Here is a 20,107-nt window from a genome sequence, read left to right as displayed (position 1 = left end):
TAATACTATTCTGATAAAATAGAAAGTTATGAACTTGCATAACAAAAGGGAAAACAAGCACTGGTCATACCACTTTTATTTGCATTGTATCTGTTACATTGTTTATTCAATATAGAAAAAATATGAATACATTCACTGTATTCTTTAATTTGGTAATTCCACATTGTCAAATATTGACTATTTTATATTGGGTTTCCTACCCAATTTAGAAATAATAACGGCCTGGCAAACAATTGTCATATTACTGACATAACAGTACAGTTGTCCCTTGGTGTCTGAGGGGACTGGTTCTAGGGCTTCCCCCAACCCAAGGATGCACGAATCTATCACATAAAACGGGGGAGTATTTTCATACAGCCCACTCACGTCTACTTGAGACCATTTCTAGATTATAATACCTCATTCAATATAAATGCTATGTAATAGTTATATACTCTATTCAGAGAATGGCAGGAAAAGTCTACATGTTCAGTACAGACACAACCATCCACTGCAGGCCTAACTACAGCATATCCATCAGCAACAATGTAACTTTTAAAAATTATTTTCCATCTGGTTGGCTGTGTCTGTGGATGTGGAACCTCTGGAAGAACTAATACATTTCTCTTGCTCTTTTCTTTCTTTTAAACAACCTAATTTTGAAAAGACTTAGGATTAAACTAGTGCTTATTCAGAGATATACTTTAAAAGATGGAAATTAATTCATCCTTCCCCCAGTAAAAGTTCTAAGATAAGCATATTAAAGCACCTCAGTGATCCAGGAAAAACATGTATATTCCTTCTGAAGGAGTCAGTGCTAAAAGGAAATCAAATGGTAGACCCCACTGCACAAAGGATCTGTATAATATCCCTCACCAAAAGCCAAAGAGAATCCTTAAAACAGAGACCATATTAACATAATTGTGCTGGAAAAATGAAAAATCCACACTTAGACCGCAGGTTTCTTTTAAAAATCCATGTTGCAAATAGAATCAGTGATTATTTTTTTGGACATAATAACTCATTGCTACAAAATACAGTTATTTTCCATCACTTTTAGTTTCAGTGTACACTATGTACATAAAGGTGAGTTACCTCTCTTAAACTAAATACAAATGAATAAAGAGCTTGTTAAAAACCAGAATCAGGACTTATAAATAGTGCAGAAAATGCAAACGCCAAAAATACGACGCCTCCTATGATCGTCACTGTAAGAAAAGAGAAAAAAATTACATGAAGGCAAAATTCCTCTTTGAGGAAGCCATTATTCTTCCAATCTAGTATATTAGCCTTAAAACCAAATTAGAAATGCAAAGAACACTTAGCATGGCTGACTCTGAATAGTGAGAATCAGTACTGTTTTGAGAAATGACAATTACATTAAATTAAGACAGTGCTGGCAAAATGACAGTAGAACTAGAGCTCATCTTACAACCCAGTAATAATAGAGTGTGTCCAACAACTTCTGGCTAGCAAAGAGACGTCTTTAGGGCCTACCAAGTACACATGAAATTTTCAGCAGAATCAGTAAATGCAGTCTCTACCTGTGATTCTGAATCTTGTAAGTCAGATTTTTAGGCCAGAAAGTTCTCATATTTCCACATGATGACTGTTTTTTTACTGACTTAAATCTGCCTTGAATCCAGTAATGCTTACAGGTGAATTTGCTTTCTACACCACCCACACAAGGGAAACAGCCCATTTGCAACAGCAGAGGCAACACAACAGACCTCATTGCGAAGGCCATGTCCACTACAGATGTAAGAATTTAAATAATTAAAACTTCCCCTTTGTAAACTCTCTCAGTGATGCTAAGAGTTGAAACATATGGTATATTTATGTAATTAAAAAGGAAAAAGCCCTGGCTAGTATGGCTCAGTGGATTAAGCACCAGCCTGTGAACCAAAGGTTAACTAGTTCGATTCCTAGTCAGGCACATGCCTGGGTTGTGGGCCAGGTCCCTAGTGGGGGGCACACGAGAGGCAGCCACACACTGATATTTCTCTCTCTCCCTTTCCCTCTCTAAAAATAAATAAAGAATAATTTTTTTAAAGGGAGGGAAAAAACCTTACCAGTTCGGACAGAGATTTTTTGTGCTATCATCCTTCCTCCAATCACAGCCAGCCCAGTGCATAAAGAGTGTCCCACTGTTCCTCCCACGGCCACACCACAGGGGTCCTGGAAACAAAGAACGATAACTGTAAAGCCCTGGAAATGGAGATCAACAACAAAACATGAAACGGTTCTAAAAATGCAGATGTATATTTATGAAACTTGTAATAATAGCTGCTTGAAGGAATGTTTCCATTATACGTAGAACTAGAGATAAAAGTAGGAAAAACCCAATGTGTAAGATCAAAATAACCCTAACTCAAACTTTCAGCTGTTACTAAACACATTCACAGGCAATGGCTAGCTCAGTGCTAAGGAGACCTAACCTAGGCAACTCTCCCCTCAGACAGTATCTGACACAGGAAACTAATCCTAGTTTTCAGTACAGTCTGACTGCACTTCCCAAGAAGACAGACCCTGCATCCTTCCTTCTGCACTGTGTCCTCAGGCACGACAGCCAAGTTTCTCAGTTACCATTCTCTGGATGAATTGTGGTAATACCAATGTGATTAAAAAGGTACAGGGAGAAAGGGTTTGTGGATGACGAGAGAAGTTAAAGGAGAGGGTCAGGGGTCAGTTGAGTTCAACGGTGAACAAGGGACAGGACTGAACAGAATCAATAACCCTGTGAGAGAACGCAGAGGAGGACGCTGACACCCCCACCGTGAGGAAAGCAAGACGGAAGGGATGGCAGAGGAAGAGGTGCCCAAAGGAGACTGAAAGGTGGCCAGGCAAAGAGCCTCCTGAGATAACCACCGCGGGACCTGCTGATGGCAGCAGTGCACTCGAAGCACTGGATCAACTTTACCAGCGAGACCAGAAACTGGTTCTTCAGGTTTAGTAAGCAAGGAAGTAGGGCCAAGCCCTCCGAGACTGAGGGGAAAGGAGGAAGAGGGTGGTATTTGGAAGAGAAGTGGAACTGAGGAAGAAGGGGTAACACTTTTTTGGATGAGAAAAACTTCTGCATGCTGAAATGCTTATAAAATGAGGTTGGGAGGCGGCAAAGATTTCAGCTGTAAGTGAGGGAAGGAGCTGGGATCCAGAATGCAGGAGGGGAAGGACAGCCACAGGTGTCTGGGAGTGAGGCTCACTGATCCTGCTGCTCCCTGGGAAGGAGCAGGCGAGGGAATGGAGGCGGTTTACGGCGTTTGCCAAGAAACAGAAGGCTGACTACATTTGCCAAACTCTGTAACTTCTAGAACTGGTAAGGCAGAAGGTGCTTTCATTCTATCTGAAAGTGACATCTGAAAAATTACTGGATTAGATGAAATTAAATAGTTCCTTTATTACAGGATTTGACAGTCTTTGCTATTTTCTATACTCAATATTCCAAACAAAAAACACCAGGATATATTATGTCAAATTTAGTTGACTTTGGGACCATCTCTTCTACTTTTAACATGTCAAAGGACACTAGGATTCTGTGGAATTCAATGTGGGAACACTAAATTATACTGGAAACAGAAATGAACTTCAGGCTAAAATGTACTGAACTAGACTGCATGGTTTTTTACAAAAACAAAAAACAAAAAAACAAAAAAACAAAAAAAACCCAAACCCCTCCCCCCCACAAAACATTAAGGGTTAAAAAAAGATACCCATGTTTCTACCCATAGGCTCATTACATATGCCCGTGGTGCCAGCAGTGTGGAAGGCGACCAGCACTGAGTGCCCGCTGTGCTGGGGCCCCTACGTGCACTGCCTTGTGTCACGGAACCACCCACAGAACAGGCTGCGGGGAGGTGCTGCCCTGGTGTGGTCACTCAGCCAGAGATGCGAACCCAGTCAGCAAGCGCCACACTGCTAGACCAAGGTGACCCACACAGAGAAGGGATCCTGACAGGCCTTTCACAGGCGCCCTTCAGAGGGCAGTACTAAGGAAGAGGCAGTAACTCTGTCATCACCTCAGCGCACCACGGCAGGACCAGGACCACCACCACCACCACCACCACCACCACCACCACCACGGGGCCTCTGGCTTTCAGGTCCCAATGCTGGGAATCCGAAAGGCAAATAAAAAAGCCTAGAAATCAAGGCAATTATGGGGCAAAGCCATTAAAGTGACATTTTAAAGTTTGTTTTAAAATATGGAAATAAAATGAAAAACCAGATTCCATTTTTTCTCCAAAATACAGCATTTTCAAAGCTTCTCTGACAAAACAGCCCTGTCCAACTATTAAACTGCAGTTTTTATTAAGGAACCCATTCTATTTGTAGGACTTAAAAACAAATTCAAATCAAGCTTGTCATCCAAACCCTACCATCAGATAAAAACAATGTAGTTTTAATAGATATAAAAACAGATAAAGAATATTAAGATCAAGAAAAACCTGAAAAATAGCAGCAGCAGCATTCTGAAAATTCCACAAGCATCTCCCCCACTAATCTCAATTAAGTCTCCGTGAACATGAATAGATCGCTCACATAAAACTTGACTATTACCCTGAAAAGGAATAAAGATTTAAAAATTTTTAAATGGGTATCTTTTAAGTAAGCAGAATTTCAAAACTATGAACAAGATACAGTAGGAAAGACTAGAAGACAGACAGTGCTGGCGCTAGTCCTTGCCCCCGCTACCCACTAGCGTCTGTCCCCAGATAAGTTAGCCCATTCCTCTGGCCTGAGGTTCCTCATCGGTAGAGCAAAGGCGAGAACAAGATGACCTGAGGTCTCTTCTGGCTCACCATCCTAGGGCCTATTATTTTGGGGCTAAGACTTAAATTCTCTAAGTCATCTTGGCAACACTAATTTTTTTTAACACAAAGAACAGAAGAACCCAAAGAGATACCCACTTCTTTGGCTTTTAGACATTTAATGCCAAATTGGCCTTCCATTATTTACATCAATTTCTATGCATATTCTCAGTAAGCGTACACAACAAAATTATGAGAAAAGAAAGAAAGCCAAGCAAAACCAACCGCCACAGCATCATTCTGGCAAAACTGAAGAAGGTTCAGCAAGATGAATCAAAAGAGAGCAATTAAGTTTGCACACAAGAATACCATTTGACTGACTGGACAAAGTGGGAGTTGGTCAATTTTAGTCTTTTTTAGCATTGATTTCAGAGAAGGAGAAAGAGAGAAACATTGGTTTCTTGTTTCACTTATTTATGCATTCACTGGTTGATTCTTGCATGTGTCCTGACCAGGGATAGAACCTACAACCTTGGTGTTATCAGGATGACACTCTGACCACCTGAGCTACCCAGCCAGGTCCAAGAAGGTCAGTTTTAAAGCGTGGAGGATTACTAGCTAAAGCACAGTGGTCTTGCATGAAATAGTCCCTTGGCCCCCTCTGACTCTGCCCAGTGCCCTGTGGAGCAAAGTAACATTGGTCATGCTCTCAGTTTTCACACGGAAGCAGTCATGTCTCGACTACCACTCACCTCTCTAGCTGCCAAAACAATCGTAGTCAGTTGAGAGCGATCACCCCACTCTGCTAAGAATGTTAGTGTAAGAGCTTGAACAAAGATGGGTGAAATAAAATGCAGCCACTTTTTCTGAGGTATTGTGCTTGTACCCGTTTCAACATCTCCTGGTCCATTTAAGAGTTTCGTTCGTTGAAACTAAGTTTAAAAAAAAATTACATCAATATCAGAAAGCAACCCAAATTGCACAAAATGACTTAATCTTTCTTTTAAAAATTTAAATTCTATGGAATATGCTCCAACAATCTAAAGTTACGTGACCCCAAACTTACCTTTGGAACCACCGTCTCACATAGCAACAAATGCTATATTGTCAATTCTTCCACTCCTCCCCAATAAAACAAATCAAACGGTATTTACTGATCATTTGCTAGCCTAGATACTGTGGGGAAAAAATGCACAATTATAAACTACAGTTCCTGCTTTCCAGAAGTTCATCATCAATATTAAGGAACCTGATTACACGTTTGGTGTCCATCCCCACAACCTCTACCGCACTCACACTGACCTGGACAGGCCCCAGCACACAGCCAGGGGCAAGAACGAAACTAAGCAAAACACGTCGCACATCTATGGACGACCGCGGAAAAACCTCTGGAGAGTGTTTATTCTTAGCGGAGTGCCTTTTTGGTCCACATATTTAACAGTGCTATGACTTACTTCTTCATCTTTTTTCTTTAATTCTGCTTGAACTTCTTCCAGTTCCTCTTGACCTTCATCTGGACTCATCTTTAAACCTTCCCGAAGCATTCGAATGCCAAAAATGGCAAATAATGCAGTTGAAACATAGTAGGTATACACCCTGGGAATGACTGTGGTGGCATAGCCAAACAGAACTGGGAGAAAATGCAACAGTGCATCTGGTTACCAAACAAAGAACAGTTACCTTCAGAAATCCTAATTTACTACTGTTTTAAAAGGGTAATGGTTCACGTTAGAAACTAATCTAATACATAACGACCTTAAAAAATTCCACTTCTTTCCCTTCACCAGTACTGAACTCTCAGGCCTTCCAATGACCTGAGAGCTTGTCAAAAAGCCAACAGTCCAGTGGAAGATGGAACGTGTTCCACGGGGACCTCTCACGAGACAAGGAACGCCTCCTCAGATAAGAGGAGTTCAGTACTTTAGATAAAGGGTTAGCTCTGCTGCCCTCTAAAGAGCCCGAAATCTTACAGCCTGGGAGCTACAGCACCTTCCCATGTCAGTATTGCTTCACCACAAATCTTTAAATTACAAACTTCTACAGTGAAGACCCATAGCAAGATCCTCATACAGCATGACTTAAACTCTGCTCCTTCATAGCTATTTAAAATAAACATTTTATGAAAGAAAATGAATTCTTTATACATATATTAAAATAACATTTACAACAAACTCAAACTTACTCAGGACCATTCTATTCCACTGATAAAAGGACAATTATGAAAGTTATACAAAAACTATCCTTGGAACTACATCAAGAACCCAAATCCTAACTAATATACCTTTATATTAGTAATATCAGTTCAGTAATTAAAATTTAAAAACTGTGGAAGGGCCAGAGGACAGTCCATATATATAATAAGTGTACTCTACTTCACCAGCTCTTTTATAAAATAGGTGCAACACTTACAAATCTGCCTGGACATCCAAGTATACAATCGCAGAGGTGAACTAGTCCCTATTTCTTTATATTAGAAAATGGGAAAAAAATAAGCCATGCTTAGCAATGTACCAAACCCATGCATGCATATGTGCACACCTGTATTTGAATTATATGTATGTGTGCGCACACACAATATGCACATAGATTTTCTAGCTCTGCCCTGAAAGGCTAAGAAGCAAGACATCTCGGCAACAGTGAGCCAATCTCATATCCAGAATTTTTTTACCCCTCCCCTCATGTGGCATCTCATCCCTAGAAGTGCATTCGGTGCAGATGTGCCCCATTTCCATCCCACAAACAGTGACTTTGAGGCAAGTTACTGAAGACATGGGCACTTCAGAGCGGACAGAGAAAGGGAATGGAGGGAGTCAGGCCCACCCTACTCAACAGGACCCCTGCAGCAGCCAGCCCCTGGGGCGCTGCCAGAGGACATCTGCTCGGCTGTGGTTCTGTGGCTTCACTGTAAGGCTGGAGGCCAGTGGCAGTAGGCGTGCTCTTCTCGCTGCAGGCCAGGGAGGTGCACTGTCTCTTGAGAACTCCAAACCAATGATAAAAATCAAATAAAGTCAATTTGCTTTGTACTGTCTCATGTACTGGTATTTTAAACAATGTCAGTGACAAAAACGCTCCTCCCTTCTAGGATGGGCCCCTCTCCCCATCGCTGGATACACCACAGACATGGTTTCGGTCCTAGCCCTGCAACCCCAGATCTTGGTTCTAATACCATTCCCACTAAAAGGCTCCCCAGAGAAATGGCTAATTCCAGGACTGGGCAGAGAAGGCACAAGGTGAGCCTGCACTATATGTTATCGTGCCAGAAAGTAAGGAGAACAACAATGGGAGCATGTCACAAGGACACAGGAGCCAGCTTGCAGGGGCCCCCAATCACCAAACGGAGGACAATTTAAGCAACAATATAGTTAAGTAAGTAAGTAATTATAAACCACTGAAAACGCAAACTCATGAGTTTATACTGAAAACAGACAAATCAAAGGGAGATGAAGAGGAGCTCTTTCTTAGAGTAGTATGCTAGGCTCCCTGGTAAATGTGGATGGGGTACTAGAGTTAGAAAACCATTTTGCAAGCATCAAAGGAAAATGTAAATCATGTAAGGAGTCATGACTGATGTTAAACCACAGGGAACAGGGTATTTGCATTGTCTTACAATGTTTCCCTAAAGATTGCATATTAGTTGCAAAGGAAGAAAAAAAGAGAAATCTTAACTGGGTGAATAAAACTAAATCATAACGAGGGCCAGGTATGATGCTCTGACAGGGAAAAACATCAGCTATGCAGAGTTCTAGTCAAGAATGAATAATCTCAATCTAATTACCAGGAAACTATCAAACACAAAATGAAGAATAGGCCATTATAGCAGTAGGGGCTGTATTGTTTTTAAAGTTTTTTATTTTATTTAATTTATTTGTTTATAGAGAGAGGGAAAGGGAAGGAGAAAGAGAGGGAGAGAGAGATATGCTAGAGATACATGGATTGGTTGCCTCTCGTACTCCCCCAACTGGGGACCTGCCTGACAACCCAGGCACATGCCCTAGGAACTGAACTGGCGACCTTTGGGTTCGCCTGTGCTCAATCCACTCAGCCACACCAGCCAGGGCCGGGCTGTTTTTTTCTTTTTTTAAAGTGTGACTATCCTAAAGCACGTAAGAAAAGGTGTGTAAACACTACAGATTAAAATACTAAAAAGGACTAAATGTAATTAATACTTGACTGAGACAAGATTCTGCTATAGAAAATAGTAAATCAACTGAAAAAATTAAAATGTGGGTAACAGATTAATGTATCAATTTGTATATAAAAATACATATTCAATTATGCAGAGATAGCCCTGGCCAAGTAGCTCAGTTGGGTCGCACGCCGCCCTGACACACCAAGATTGAGGATTCGATCCCCGATCAGGACACAGACAAGAAGCAGCCAATCAATGCATAAATAAGTGGAACAACAAACTGATGTCTCTCTTTCCCTCCCTCCTCTCTCTAAAAACCAATAAATAAAAATTTAAAAAACAATAAATTGTGTAGATGTACACTATACAACCATAAGATATATAAATCATTGTGTATGTACACATATCTACCTGTAAATTAAGTGTACACATGCACATAATTTTACTTAGATAATAGATAAATGCATAGGTAGGTCACAAATGCTAAAGCAAATGGGGTAAAATGTTAACACATAAGTCTGGGTAAAAGGTATATAATTGCTCTTTGTACTATTTTGTTTTTGCAACTTCATAAAATTAAAATATTTTACCAGAGGTTTAAAAATTTTTTAGTGAAATGTAGCAAACCTTTTACAATCTACTAAACTTAGTTTTCCTTTTACCTTCAGATAATCTTTAAAACAAACAAACAAACAAACTTGTGTTGGTACTTATTTACCCTTATAATCCCATCTTTTCTGCCTGGACACCTCCAGCTACAAAACTACTTGGGATTCTAACCTTGCTGTTCTTCCCCCAGTTATTGTCCCTCTAGTTCCTCCTGTCTTTGTAAATCTTCCCTCTGACACTCAAGCACTTTTTCTCTGGGAACAATGAGCAGTCATTTCCCTTTTAGCAAGTGCTTTGCATCAAGTCAGAACAGAGCTACAAATGCTCAGTCATTCTCTCTTGGCATGAAGTCTCAAGAAAAGTATCTGAAGTGAAGATACAGATTTGGGAATCACTAACTTACAGGTAATTAATTACACTGAGAATATTAGTGTGTGAGGGGAAAAAATGGGCAGAGAATAAAACTGTAGAGAATATCAATATTTATGGTACAAAACAATTTTTCAGAGAAAAAGAAATATAAACTAGACATACATGGTGTCATACAAATGGAGAGAATAAAAAGCTGGGAATGCCCATGAATATGGTCCGAGGAGCTCACTTGCGTGAAAACTGGACTCTGTAACGAGGAAAGCTGATTACTGAAGCCTTTCCAACAGCGTCCGAAGCAGAAATCAGACTCCTTATGGATAAAGAGTGAAATGGGAGGAAGGCCTTGAGCAGGGGGAATAGCAGTAATAAAAAACTCTGAAGTAGGTCAGATCATCAGCCCTGCTGTCAGGTGGCACAGAGAGGCCAGGGGAGTTGGGGGCAGAGCCTGGATACAACTCCCCTGCCCCCCGCAACCTGCTCCTCTCTCGGCCTTCTGAGGAAGTACAGAGACAGGAGACACAGGTGACCAACCTGCAGACTCCACACACAGCACCTTCTCTGCACACCGCATGAATCTTTCTCTGCGTTTCAGTTGGGTTTTTACCTTTCTTGATATAATAAAGTGTTATATGGCAAAAATGTGTATTTTCTTCTGTCTTCAATATTAAAATGGCTACACAAAAAATCACCAATTCTGGTAAGATTTTTTTAAGTGCACATTGATATGACAGCTGTCACAATACAATCTAACAAAATTGTTTCGAATGAAGTTAAAGACAACTAAGTGCCACTAGAGCCATCTTGGGGGGGTGGGGACAAATGCAAATTTTTTGGCCAGCCCAATATAATGGGCAATAGCAGCTTAATAGAGCACAATAAACTGAAAGTGACCCTTCAGTTACTGATTATCAAATTTCCTTCAACAGGAGAATATGCAATTTTCTGTAGGCTTGAGTCCTGCTTCTAAGATATCAGACATAAACTTATCTGGACTGGGAAAAAAAAAACAAGAGTACACAGCAAAAGCAAGGATTTCAAACCAGTGACTAAACTGAGGATTGCATACTTTGATTGAATAGCTAAACATTTTATTTTAAAAATATAATATACTTTTTAGGAATTTATGTACTAAAACCATATTCTGTTTATAAAACTATGGAACATAAACCAATTTCTAACATAATTAGAGGATTCTGTGACTTAATAATGCCCAACACCATGCTTTTGCCTAAATCCAACCATATGAAGAGGAAAAGCACACCTACCTGATAAGCACGTCATTAAGCCCAAGGCAAGCATAGCACCAGCCAGCACTGTCAAACGGTTGTAGCGCATTGCCATAATGGCAGCTATAAAAAATGTCTTGTCACCCAGTTCAGATACAATGATAACTGATATGGCAGCGACAAATGCATGGATAAATCCCAAATTAGTTTGGGTAGCTGGATCTTCTTTATTGGCATGAACTGGGACAGCTGGTGTGAGTCCTTTCTGAAATAAAAAATATATATATATCACCTACTTTTTGAAAGTCGTTATTTAAAATTCTTTTATTTTATACGTGAATTAAGATTATTTTTCTGCCATGGTCATTAGACTTATTTACATCACTCTGAAAACCATTAGTAACAACAGAAACCTCTGATGGATGGTTGCTACAATGCAGATGCAAGTGCAATTCTACAAAACAATTTTAAAAAAAAACAGTGTATACCAACTATATCTATACATTAAAATTACCTTATTTTTTAAAAAACTGTGAGTTGAGATCAAGGTCTTTGTTTTTCATTTGTAACTTGTGTGAAAGACTGTGTTTACCAAATATTCAAGTAACAGGAACCTGAGGTAAATTTCATTAACACTTCAGAGGACAAAGTAAGATTCAGAAACCTCAGCAGCAGGCTGGAGCAAGAGTTGGCTCTAGCTAAGATGAGGTCTAATATAGCTGGATATACGAATGGTCCTACACTAAAGCCTAAAAATCTCCTAAGAGGTAACATGGCCTGATTAAAAAATAAAAGACAAACCAGAGTTTTGGGTTGGCGTTAAGGCCATTTTCAGCTGAAAATGTGACAAAGCTCCAAAGGGGCAAGCACTTTAAAGGATCAGTGAGTGACACGTCCATCACTCTGTGCTGCTCACTCTTTACCCAAAGTTCTGGACTGGTTCTTGAGCACCATACTTTACAAATACCAGGCATTCTTCTCAGAATTAGAACAACTAATCCTAAAACATATATAGAACCCCAAAAGACCCCAAGCAGCCAAAGAAATCTTAAGAACAAAGTGGGGCTCATGCTCTCTGATGTCAAACTCTGCTATAAAGCTGTAATAAAACTATACATGGAACTGGCATAAAATACACACACACACACACACCCCAATGGCATGCCCCGGAGGGCCCAGAAATAAATCCTTAGCCTTACAGTCAATTAATCTAGAACAAAGGAGGCAATGATACACAATGGGAGTAAAGACAGTCTCTTTAGTAAGTGATGCTGGGAAAACTGGACAGATACAGGCAAAAAAAATTAAATTGGACCACTTTCTTATACCATATACAAAAATGAACTCAAAATAGATGAAAGACTTAAAGGTAAGACCTGAAACCATAAAACTACCAAAAGAAAACAGGCAGTAAACTGAGAAATCTGCCATAGCATCTTTTAGGATATGTCTCCTTGGGCAAACAAAACAAAAGAAATAAATACACACATGGTACTACATCATACTACAAAGTTTTTCACAGCAAGAGAAACCATCAACAAAACAAAAAGACATATCACTGAATGTGAAAAATATTCACAAATGACACATCTGATAAGGACTTAATAATATCTAAAACATATAAGGAACTCATACAACTTAACACCGAAGAAACAAACATTTAAAAATGGGCAGCCCTGGCTGGTGTGGCTCAGTGGCTAGAGCATCCTCCTCTAACAGAAGGGTTGCAGGTTCCATTCCTGGTTGAGGCACATGCCTAGGTTGCAGGTGCATCCCCAGTCCAGGCACAGGCACATGTGACCCCAGGTCCAGATCCCTATGATCCCTGGTCTGGGTGTGTACAAAGACAACCAACAGATGCTTCCTCCAAATCACTGTCTCTCTCTCTCTCTCTCTCCCTTCCTCTCTCTAAAAATGGAAATGAAAATGTCCTCAGGTGAGAATTAATAAAAAAAGCAGAGAACCTTGACTAGACATTCCTCCAAAAAGGACATACAAATGGCCAACAGACATATGAAAAAATGCTCAACATCACTAATCATCAGGGAACTACAAATCAAAACCACAATGAGCTATTGACTCACACCTGTCAGAATGGCTGTCATCAGTAAATCAACAAACAAGTGTTGGTGAGGATGTGGGGAAAAGGTTCCTCTTATGCACTGTCAGATTGTAGATTAGTGCCGTGACTATGGAAAGAGTATGGAAACTCCTCAAAAAATTAAAAATAGAACTGCCATATAATCCAGCAATTCCTCTTCTGGGTATTTAGCCAAAGAAAACAAAAACAGCACTTTGAAAAGATATATGCATCCCTGAGTTCACTGCAGCACAACCAGTAACAGCTAAGATTGGGAAGCAACCTAGATATCAATAGATGAGTGGGTAAGGGAGAGATGGTTTGTGCACGCCCGTGCACACAGACACAGGAATATTACTCAGCAATAAAAGGAAAGAAATCCTGTCATTTGTGATAACATAGATGAATCTTGAGGGTATATGCTAAATGAAATAGGTCAAAAGACAAATACTGTATGATTTCACTTAACCGTGTAAACTTAAAAAAAAAAAAATGAATGAACAAAACAGGACAGACCCCATAGACTGAGATCACGCTGATGGTTGCCAAATGGAGAGGGGAGTGAGAGTGAGAGTGAGAGAGAGAGAGAGAGAGAGAGATTGAGCAAGAGCTGATTCCTGGTAGGTTGCACATGTCTTTGGCTAGATCCATCCAGAAAATAAGTGCTCTGCAATTACTCATTCACTACCCAGAAGTACAGAGGTGTTGGGCAATCTCTGACCAATGAGGGAACTCAGTTCTGAGGTTCATTTCACAAGGCTCCTTCAAAGTCATAGCAGAATTCAGTACTAGTCACTCATATAGTGGCTAACTTGAAAATGCATTGGGATATATCCAGTTACCTCCCCTGGGCTGACAATTTGAAAGAATCTGACATGTTCTGAGAACAGGGAGTAAACCACCAGATGAATGGTGGGGTAACAGGATAAATAGGGCCCAGACTGAAAATCCTGTACAGTATGGGCCAGCTTAGAGGCAAATGAGCAACCCTTAGGTTTTTTTTTTTTGGAAGGCAAAAATATGATTAAAGTACTGTGACTTACATCAGGGCTAAAAGTACAGAACACCAGCCACTGGAACAATTAATTAGGAGGTTAGCTGCATAAGACTAATTCTGATAATACGGAAGGAAAAAAAAATCTTTTCACAATGGAAAGGAACATCAACAGAACTTCAGAAAGGGGAGAATCAAAGATGATGGCTAAGGTTTTCTATCTGGTTGACTAAGAGGAATACTAGTATTCCTACACAGTATATGGGAAAGAGGAAAAAAATAAGGGGTCTGATTTCAGACCTGTTCAATTTGAGGTGATAAAAAACATTTCAAATGAAAGTTTCCAAGAGGTCATATAAATAGGACCCCAGCACAGCCTCAAGGTACATGTCTGGTTGCTGGCAGCCAGAGTTGATTGGCTAGAGCTTTGCAAGGAGGTGAAATTTCCAAGGGAAAAGGCCAAGATTAAGTTGAAAAACATGAGTCTTAGGGAATGTCTATATTTAGGGAGAAGGGTGGGAGGGTAAGGAAAGAAAACAAAACTGTCTTAGATATTTAAAGTCAGGCAACAGAACACAGATGGTCAAGACGGGGCAAGCACCATTTCACTGAGCTACTAACTAGACACCAGGCACTTTCATATACATTATTTAGTTTGTGCTAAAAAACCTTAAGAGCTGCTAACACAAGAGGAGAAACTGAGGACCAACAGGGTTAAATAATTTCCCCAAGTTAATACAGCAAAGATGGGGTCCAACCTTCAAAAAGTGGAGAGGTAGCAGTGTCAAATGAGAACTCAAAAAAGAGCCCTGGATTTAGCAACTAGGAAGTTACAGGTGTCTGTCAGAAATGAAATGTCAATAAAAAGAAAGGGGTTCACACCAGATAATGGAAGACTAAAAGGAAAGTGAAAAAAGCAGCTAATTTCCTAGACAAATTCGGTTTATAAAACTGAAGAACAGATATAAACATACTGGAGAGAGACTGCAGGTTCAGACCCAAACTACCACAATAAAGTGAGCCTCCAAGTCTTTCTGCTGGTAGAGCACCGTGCCTTGAACTTGTAAAGAATACAACACCTGTGAAGAGCGATGAACTGAGATATGCTTATAACGCAGTCAAGAGGAGTTAACTTACTGGCCTTTGAATTTTTTCATTCCCAAAACAGGAAAGAACCTGTGGGCATGTGTAAGCAGATAGAAAGGAACCGACGAAAAGGAGAGAATGAAGATACTGAAGGAAAATACTGGAGGTCAGAGAACAGGCAGACAGACACGGAGAAGTATGAAAAGGATGATAGTTTTTACCACTGCCCGAAATAAGGTAGAAGGCATGGGCATAGAAGCAAATATTTATATGTGTACAAGAGGGTCAGATGCGGTGACTATAATTTCAACTTTGGTAACCCACTATTCAATTACAGTGTAACGAAAAAGTAATGAGACACAGTGTTTCCTTTAGTACAAACACTATCTCATTACTTTGGGTCTGAAACCCCAATTATTTACATCTAGGAAACAGTCAACAACTTATAATTTAAAAAAAAAACCTTGCTGAATAACTACTCAAAGTTAAATTTAGCTCCAAATTGAAAAACTGTGAAAATAAAAAAATACTTTTTATTTAGAAAGTATTCTTACATACTTTCATGATCTTCCAGAAGGAAAAATGACAGTCAACAATGAAAAAATAATGACTATTATAGTTCTAGTTCCATAGTTTCAAATGAACACATCTGACTACTGAAACTGACAGACACCTGTCTCAGAACCTCCATCTACACATGATGAAATTAGGGAGATGAAGATGCTTCCTTTGAAAAAAGCCTACAGCCAAGAAAAGACTGATGTCTCTGGAAAAAAATATAAGGTCACTCAACAAAAGTCATCACACAAGAGGTGAGATTACTTGAAAAGCCAGAGGGAAATGCTTAGAATTGGCTTAGAACTGTCTCCTTGCCATTACTTTATCATATAAAGTCAGAAAAACCTTTTTCAGAGGTTGAAAAATGTGGGCAAAAATGTATGCTCAACTTAAAACAATGACACCATGGATAAGCCTGGTTTTAAAAGATTGCATTACAATAAAAAAATATTTTATCATAAATTTTCACAATCATTTTTTTATGGATAGTCTGTTTTTTAAATTTTATTTTTATTAACATTACTTGTTAATTCATATTAGAATATGTACTTAACGAATATATTTTGATTTTAATGAATGTTTAACAACTTTATGAGTTTTTAATGGACTTAGAAATGTTGGCATTTGAAAGGCACTAAATGTTCACTGATTTTGTTTTAATCAATGGCTTTGGTGACAGAATACCAAAAACCGAATTCGGTAATGTTCATTTCACTCTGACACAGCAATCCTCAGCCAGACAAGCGTCCTCACGCCTGATGGCCTCAATCTGCGCTATAAAGAGGCTAGAACCAGGAGACTGCACTGATGGAGCAGGACTGCAACTAAGTCAGAATGAAAGACGCTCAACCTATCTTGTGGTAGGCCTTCTCACGGTTAAAAGGTAACAGATGAAAGAAATGCCAAGAACCAGAAAACACCGAAAATCTGTACTGTGTCAAGTAACAGGCTTTGTGGTTTAGCAACAGTATTCCTAAACCAGAGCAGTGCAGATTATAAATTACCTTTATTAAATCTATTTGATCTCCCTCAACTAAAAGGACTTGTCTTCTTATAGTACATATGCAGCCGAGAGAAGGAATTAGAAAAAACTGAGTACGTCACTAGAAGCATAAACTGCATAAATGAAAGAATCCAAATGACCAACAGTACTTTTCTTCATGAGTTTGTAAATTGGGGTTTAATTGTAACTGTAAGTTCAGAATGAATTCCCCCAACATTTTTTAATCTGATAGAGAAAAAAAATACCCACTGTAGAAAGTTGTTAGAAATTCAGTTATCTGCTTCAAAGCATCCTATAAGATATAACTGCATTTTAATAATACATCTTATACTTGAATGCCTACCAGTGAAGGAGAAACTTCCCCCTCTCCATTTTCAGAAATCTACTCTAACACAGTGTCATGAAATGGGTAAGTTTAAATATCATACCCTTTTAAAAAAAGGCCTTCTCACATACTGTAGTACTGTTAAGCAGAGAAAAAAAAAAGTTGAACCATATCAAAAAGTTACATGAAAATATAATTAACACAATTGGATTCTATCACAATATAGAGATTAGAACAAATTCCTTTTGAAAAAAACCATTAAGGATATTAAAGACAAAAATCGTGTTATATTGTGCCTGCCCTTCCCCAATTATAAGAATCCTTAAGACCACTTCAATAGTCACTAGATACAGTTGACTTCATTTTACATGACTAGCTTTATTTTGCAGTCGTGGAAAGGGTGTTTCCATACCTACCACTATTCATGCCTCAAAAATCACTATGACTAAAACTTTAATGAAAGGCCTGGAAAGTTACATTCAAAATACCTTTCACTCACTAAGTTACTTAACCACAAATAGTTACTGTGTGGGGGGGGGGGGGGGCTTCCAATGAGTTTAAAAACAGAAGGCTAAATGATAAATTCTGAGAATAAATGTCATGAATCAGCATTTCAGTTCAATTTCAGAACTGGAAATGGCAAGCAGGGTCAGATAAGGCCCAGGACTGCCAAGCAAGAGACAAATCCCTTTTAACCAGGTAGGGAAGTCTTCACAAAGAGGAGATATCTGCTAGTTCTTGGAAGGTGCACACGTTCTGACCAGTGGGCTTCCGGGTCACTGAAGCCTTGAGGGAGACCTTTTGTTGGAGAGAGGAGCCACGGAGCACATGGCAAGGTCTTCTTCCGCTGGAGTACAGCATCTGAGCAAGGGAGGGTGACTAAAAAGCCTGGAGGTTGACTGGAGCACGATCAGGAAATAAACTGAACATCTGCCGAAGAGGCTGGACTGAAATCAATAGTCACGGGCAACTCGGTAAGATTTCTAAGAAGTTAAACAGAATTCAAAGTATAGGAAGACTCGTTGGGCGGAGACAGGCTGAATACAGCCTGGGGTGACGGGGGAGGCGGAGGGGATGTGGGAGCCAAGCCGACCCCTACTGGGACCCAGGGCCTGAATTCAGGAGTCCAAATAGGAAATGAAAAAGCCCAGGACAGGTAGACGGAGGAAATTTAAAAACGTTGCTGAAATTTGAATCCAAGTGACGAAGTGGTTCTATTAACATAAATTAAGACATTAATTCATATTTATTTAGGGAACGCAAAGGACAATTCTGTATACCTATAAAGTTAGTTTTGGCATCCTACACCGCTGCGGCACTCTTGTACCACTGCCAGAGACAGATTATTCATCGGTGTTCCTAAGGGCTACTTTCTTACAAGCAAAAACTCGTTTTTAAAAAGTGAGAGTCGCGCTTCAAAATCCATGTATATTTGGGGGCGGGGGGACCACAACCCACAAGTCATGCAAAGCTGAATTTGACTAAACAGTTCAGGATAAGCTGTTTCAACAACGAAAAGAATAAGAAAAGCCTCCCGGCTGCCCTATTTAAACTTCCTACTTGGGATGAGTATTTCCAGCTTTACACAATACATCTGAATAACAAGACTCCCATTCCTCAGCAGCATCTTCATCTTCCCGAACTAAAGGGTCACAGTGGCGCACACTGTGCTTGGGCTCCCCGTCCCTTTCCCAAAAGGAGCTGGGCGAGACCGGGCCTGACCCCGGAAAAAGCGCCCTCCGCCGTCTTCCACGCACCGGTGCCAGGCCGGGCTCCCCTCCCCCCGCCGGCAGCCCGCGGTCGAGGGCGGCGCTCCGAGCGGCCGCGCCCCTGGTACCCTGAGCAGCCCGGCCTGCTCGGGCCCTTCCGGCTCACCTCGGCCCGAGCCGGCTCCGGGCCCTGCCCCGCTACGGGCTGCGGCTGCAGCTGCTGAGCAGGCGCCGGCGGTTCCTTGTTCCGGTGGCTAAGGTCTTCGTCGGGGACCGGCGTGACCCCAGCCGCGGCCCACATTAGCAGAAGCAGCAGGACCAGAAGCAGCCGGGGCGCAGATGCGCGGCCGCTCCCCCGGGCCGCCGCCATCCCGCCCACCGAGACGGCCGCCACGAGAGGAAGTGTAGGAGACGCGCAGCCTCGACCCTGAGCCGCCCCTCAGGCCTCGCCGCCGCCGCCGCCTAGTGAGAAGTCAGCACCATGCGGGAGTGGGCAGTGGCCGTCTTGAGCTCCCGGCTCAGCGGCGTCCGCAGCCCCCCGCTCGGCTCTCCCTCTCCCACGATGGCCACAAGACACCGCCAACAGTCTCAGGGAGCCCCAGCCCTGATTCCCCCAGACCCCGCCCCTGCCGGCCTCCCATTGGCCCGGCGTCCGCCTCGGCGTCTTGACGTCCTCCGGCTGTCTGAAGTGCGGCTCGCGCCCTCTTCCCATTGGACCGGGCACGCCCGGCAGGTACCGTAGCCACGTTACCTTTTCTTGCATCCTTCTCACGCCCCACCTGGGCCCTCTTCCTCTGTATCTGCCCACCTTCCGAGAACTGCATGGCTCATTACTTCTCCCTTCTGAGTCTTACCCCCTGAGTCTAGGCCGGTGTTTCCTTTCCCTTAACCTTTCCTACATGTCGAATTAGTTCCAGCACCCCGGTTACGTGGCACTCACTGCGAGCACCACCACACCTAGTGCGGTTCCGCACTTCCTTGCAGATTCTCCGTGTGGCCTCTGACGCGGGAGATCTGCTGAGGATAAGGTTCTTAGAGGGCCAAGATGCGATTATTTAAATCCTCTGAAATAGGACTTGGGGAGTAGCTGATATTTTTCAAGTCTTGTTTTGCGATAGATACTATTTGTTTGCCAATAGTCACCCCCAGACCAAAAAAAAAAAAAAAAAAAAGAAAGAAAGAAAACATCGAACATTGCCCCTTGTCTTGCAACGGCTCTCCGTTTCGGGTGTTTTGTGTTGCATCTATTTTAGAATGGCCTCTTAAAGTTTGGCTTTTGAAATTGAGTGTTT

General features: G+C 41.2%; 1 protein-coding gene across 1 annotated transcript; it reads right to left on the bottom strand.

Annotated features, from left to right (window-relative positions):
• Nucleotides 1-58: 58 nt before the first annotated feature.
• TMEM165 (transmembrane protein 165) lies at nt 59-19,421 on the bottom strand. Its single transcript, XM_028507252.2, has 6 exons — nt 18,982-19,421; nt 11,100-11,325; nt 6,179-6,354; nt 5,477-5,656; nt 2,052-2,157; nt 59-1,187 (listed from the first exon to the last, which is right to left on the bottom strand). Exons 1-6 carry the CDS (start codon nt 19,183-19,185, stop codon nt 1,111-1,113), a joined length of 969 nt encoding a protein of 322 aa, XP_028363053.1. The 5' UTR covers nt 19,186-19,421; the 3' UTR covers nt 59-1,110.
• Nucleotides 19,422-20,107: the final 686 nt, after the last annotated feature.

The sequence above is a fragment of the Phyllostomus discolor genome, chromosome 1, assembly GCF_004126475.2.
Source record: "Phyllostomus discolor isolate MPI-MPIP mPhyDis1 chromosome 1, mPhyDis1.pri.v3, whole genome shotgun sequence".
Taxonomy (NCBI): domain Eukaryota; kingdom Metazoa; phylum Chordata; class Mammalia; order Chiroptera; family Phyllostomidae; genus Phyllostomus; species Phyllostomus discolor.
Note: the sequence above shows the minus strand (reverse complement) of the source record. Positions and strands in the feature narration are given on the sequence as shown.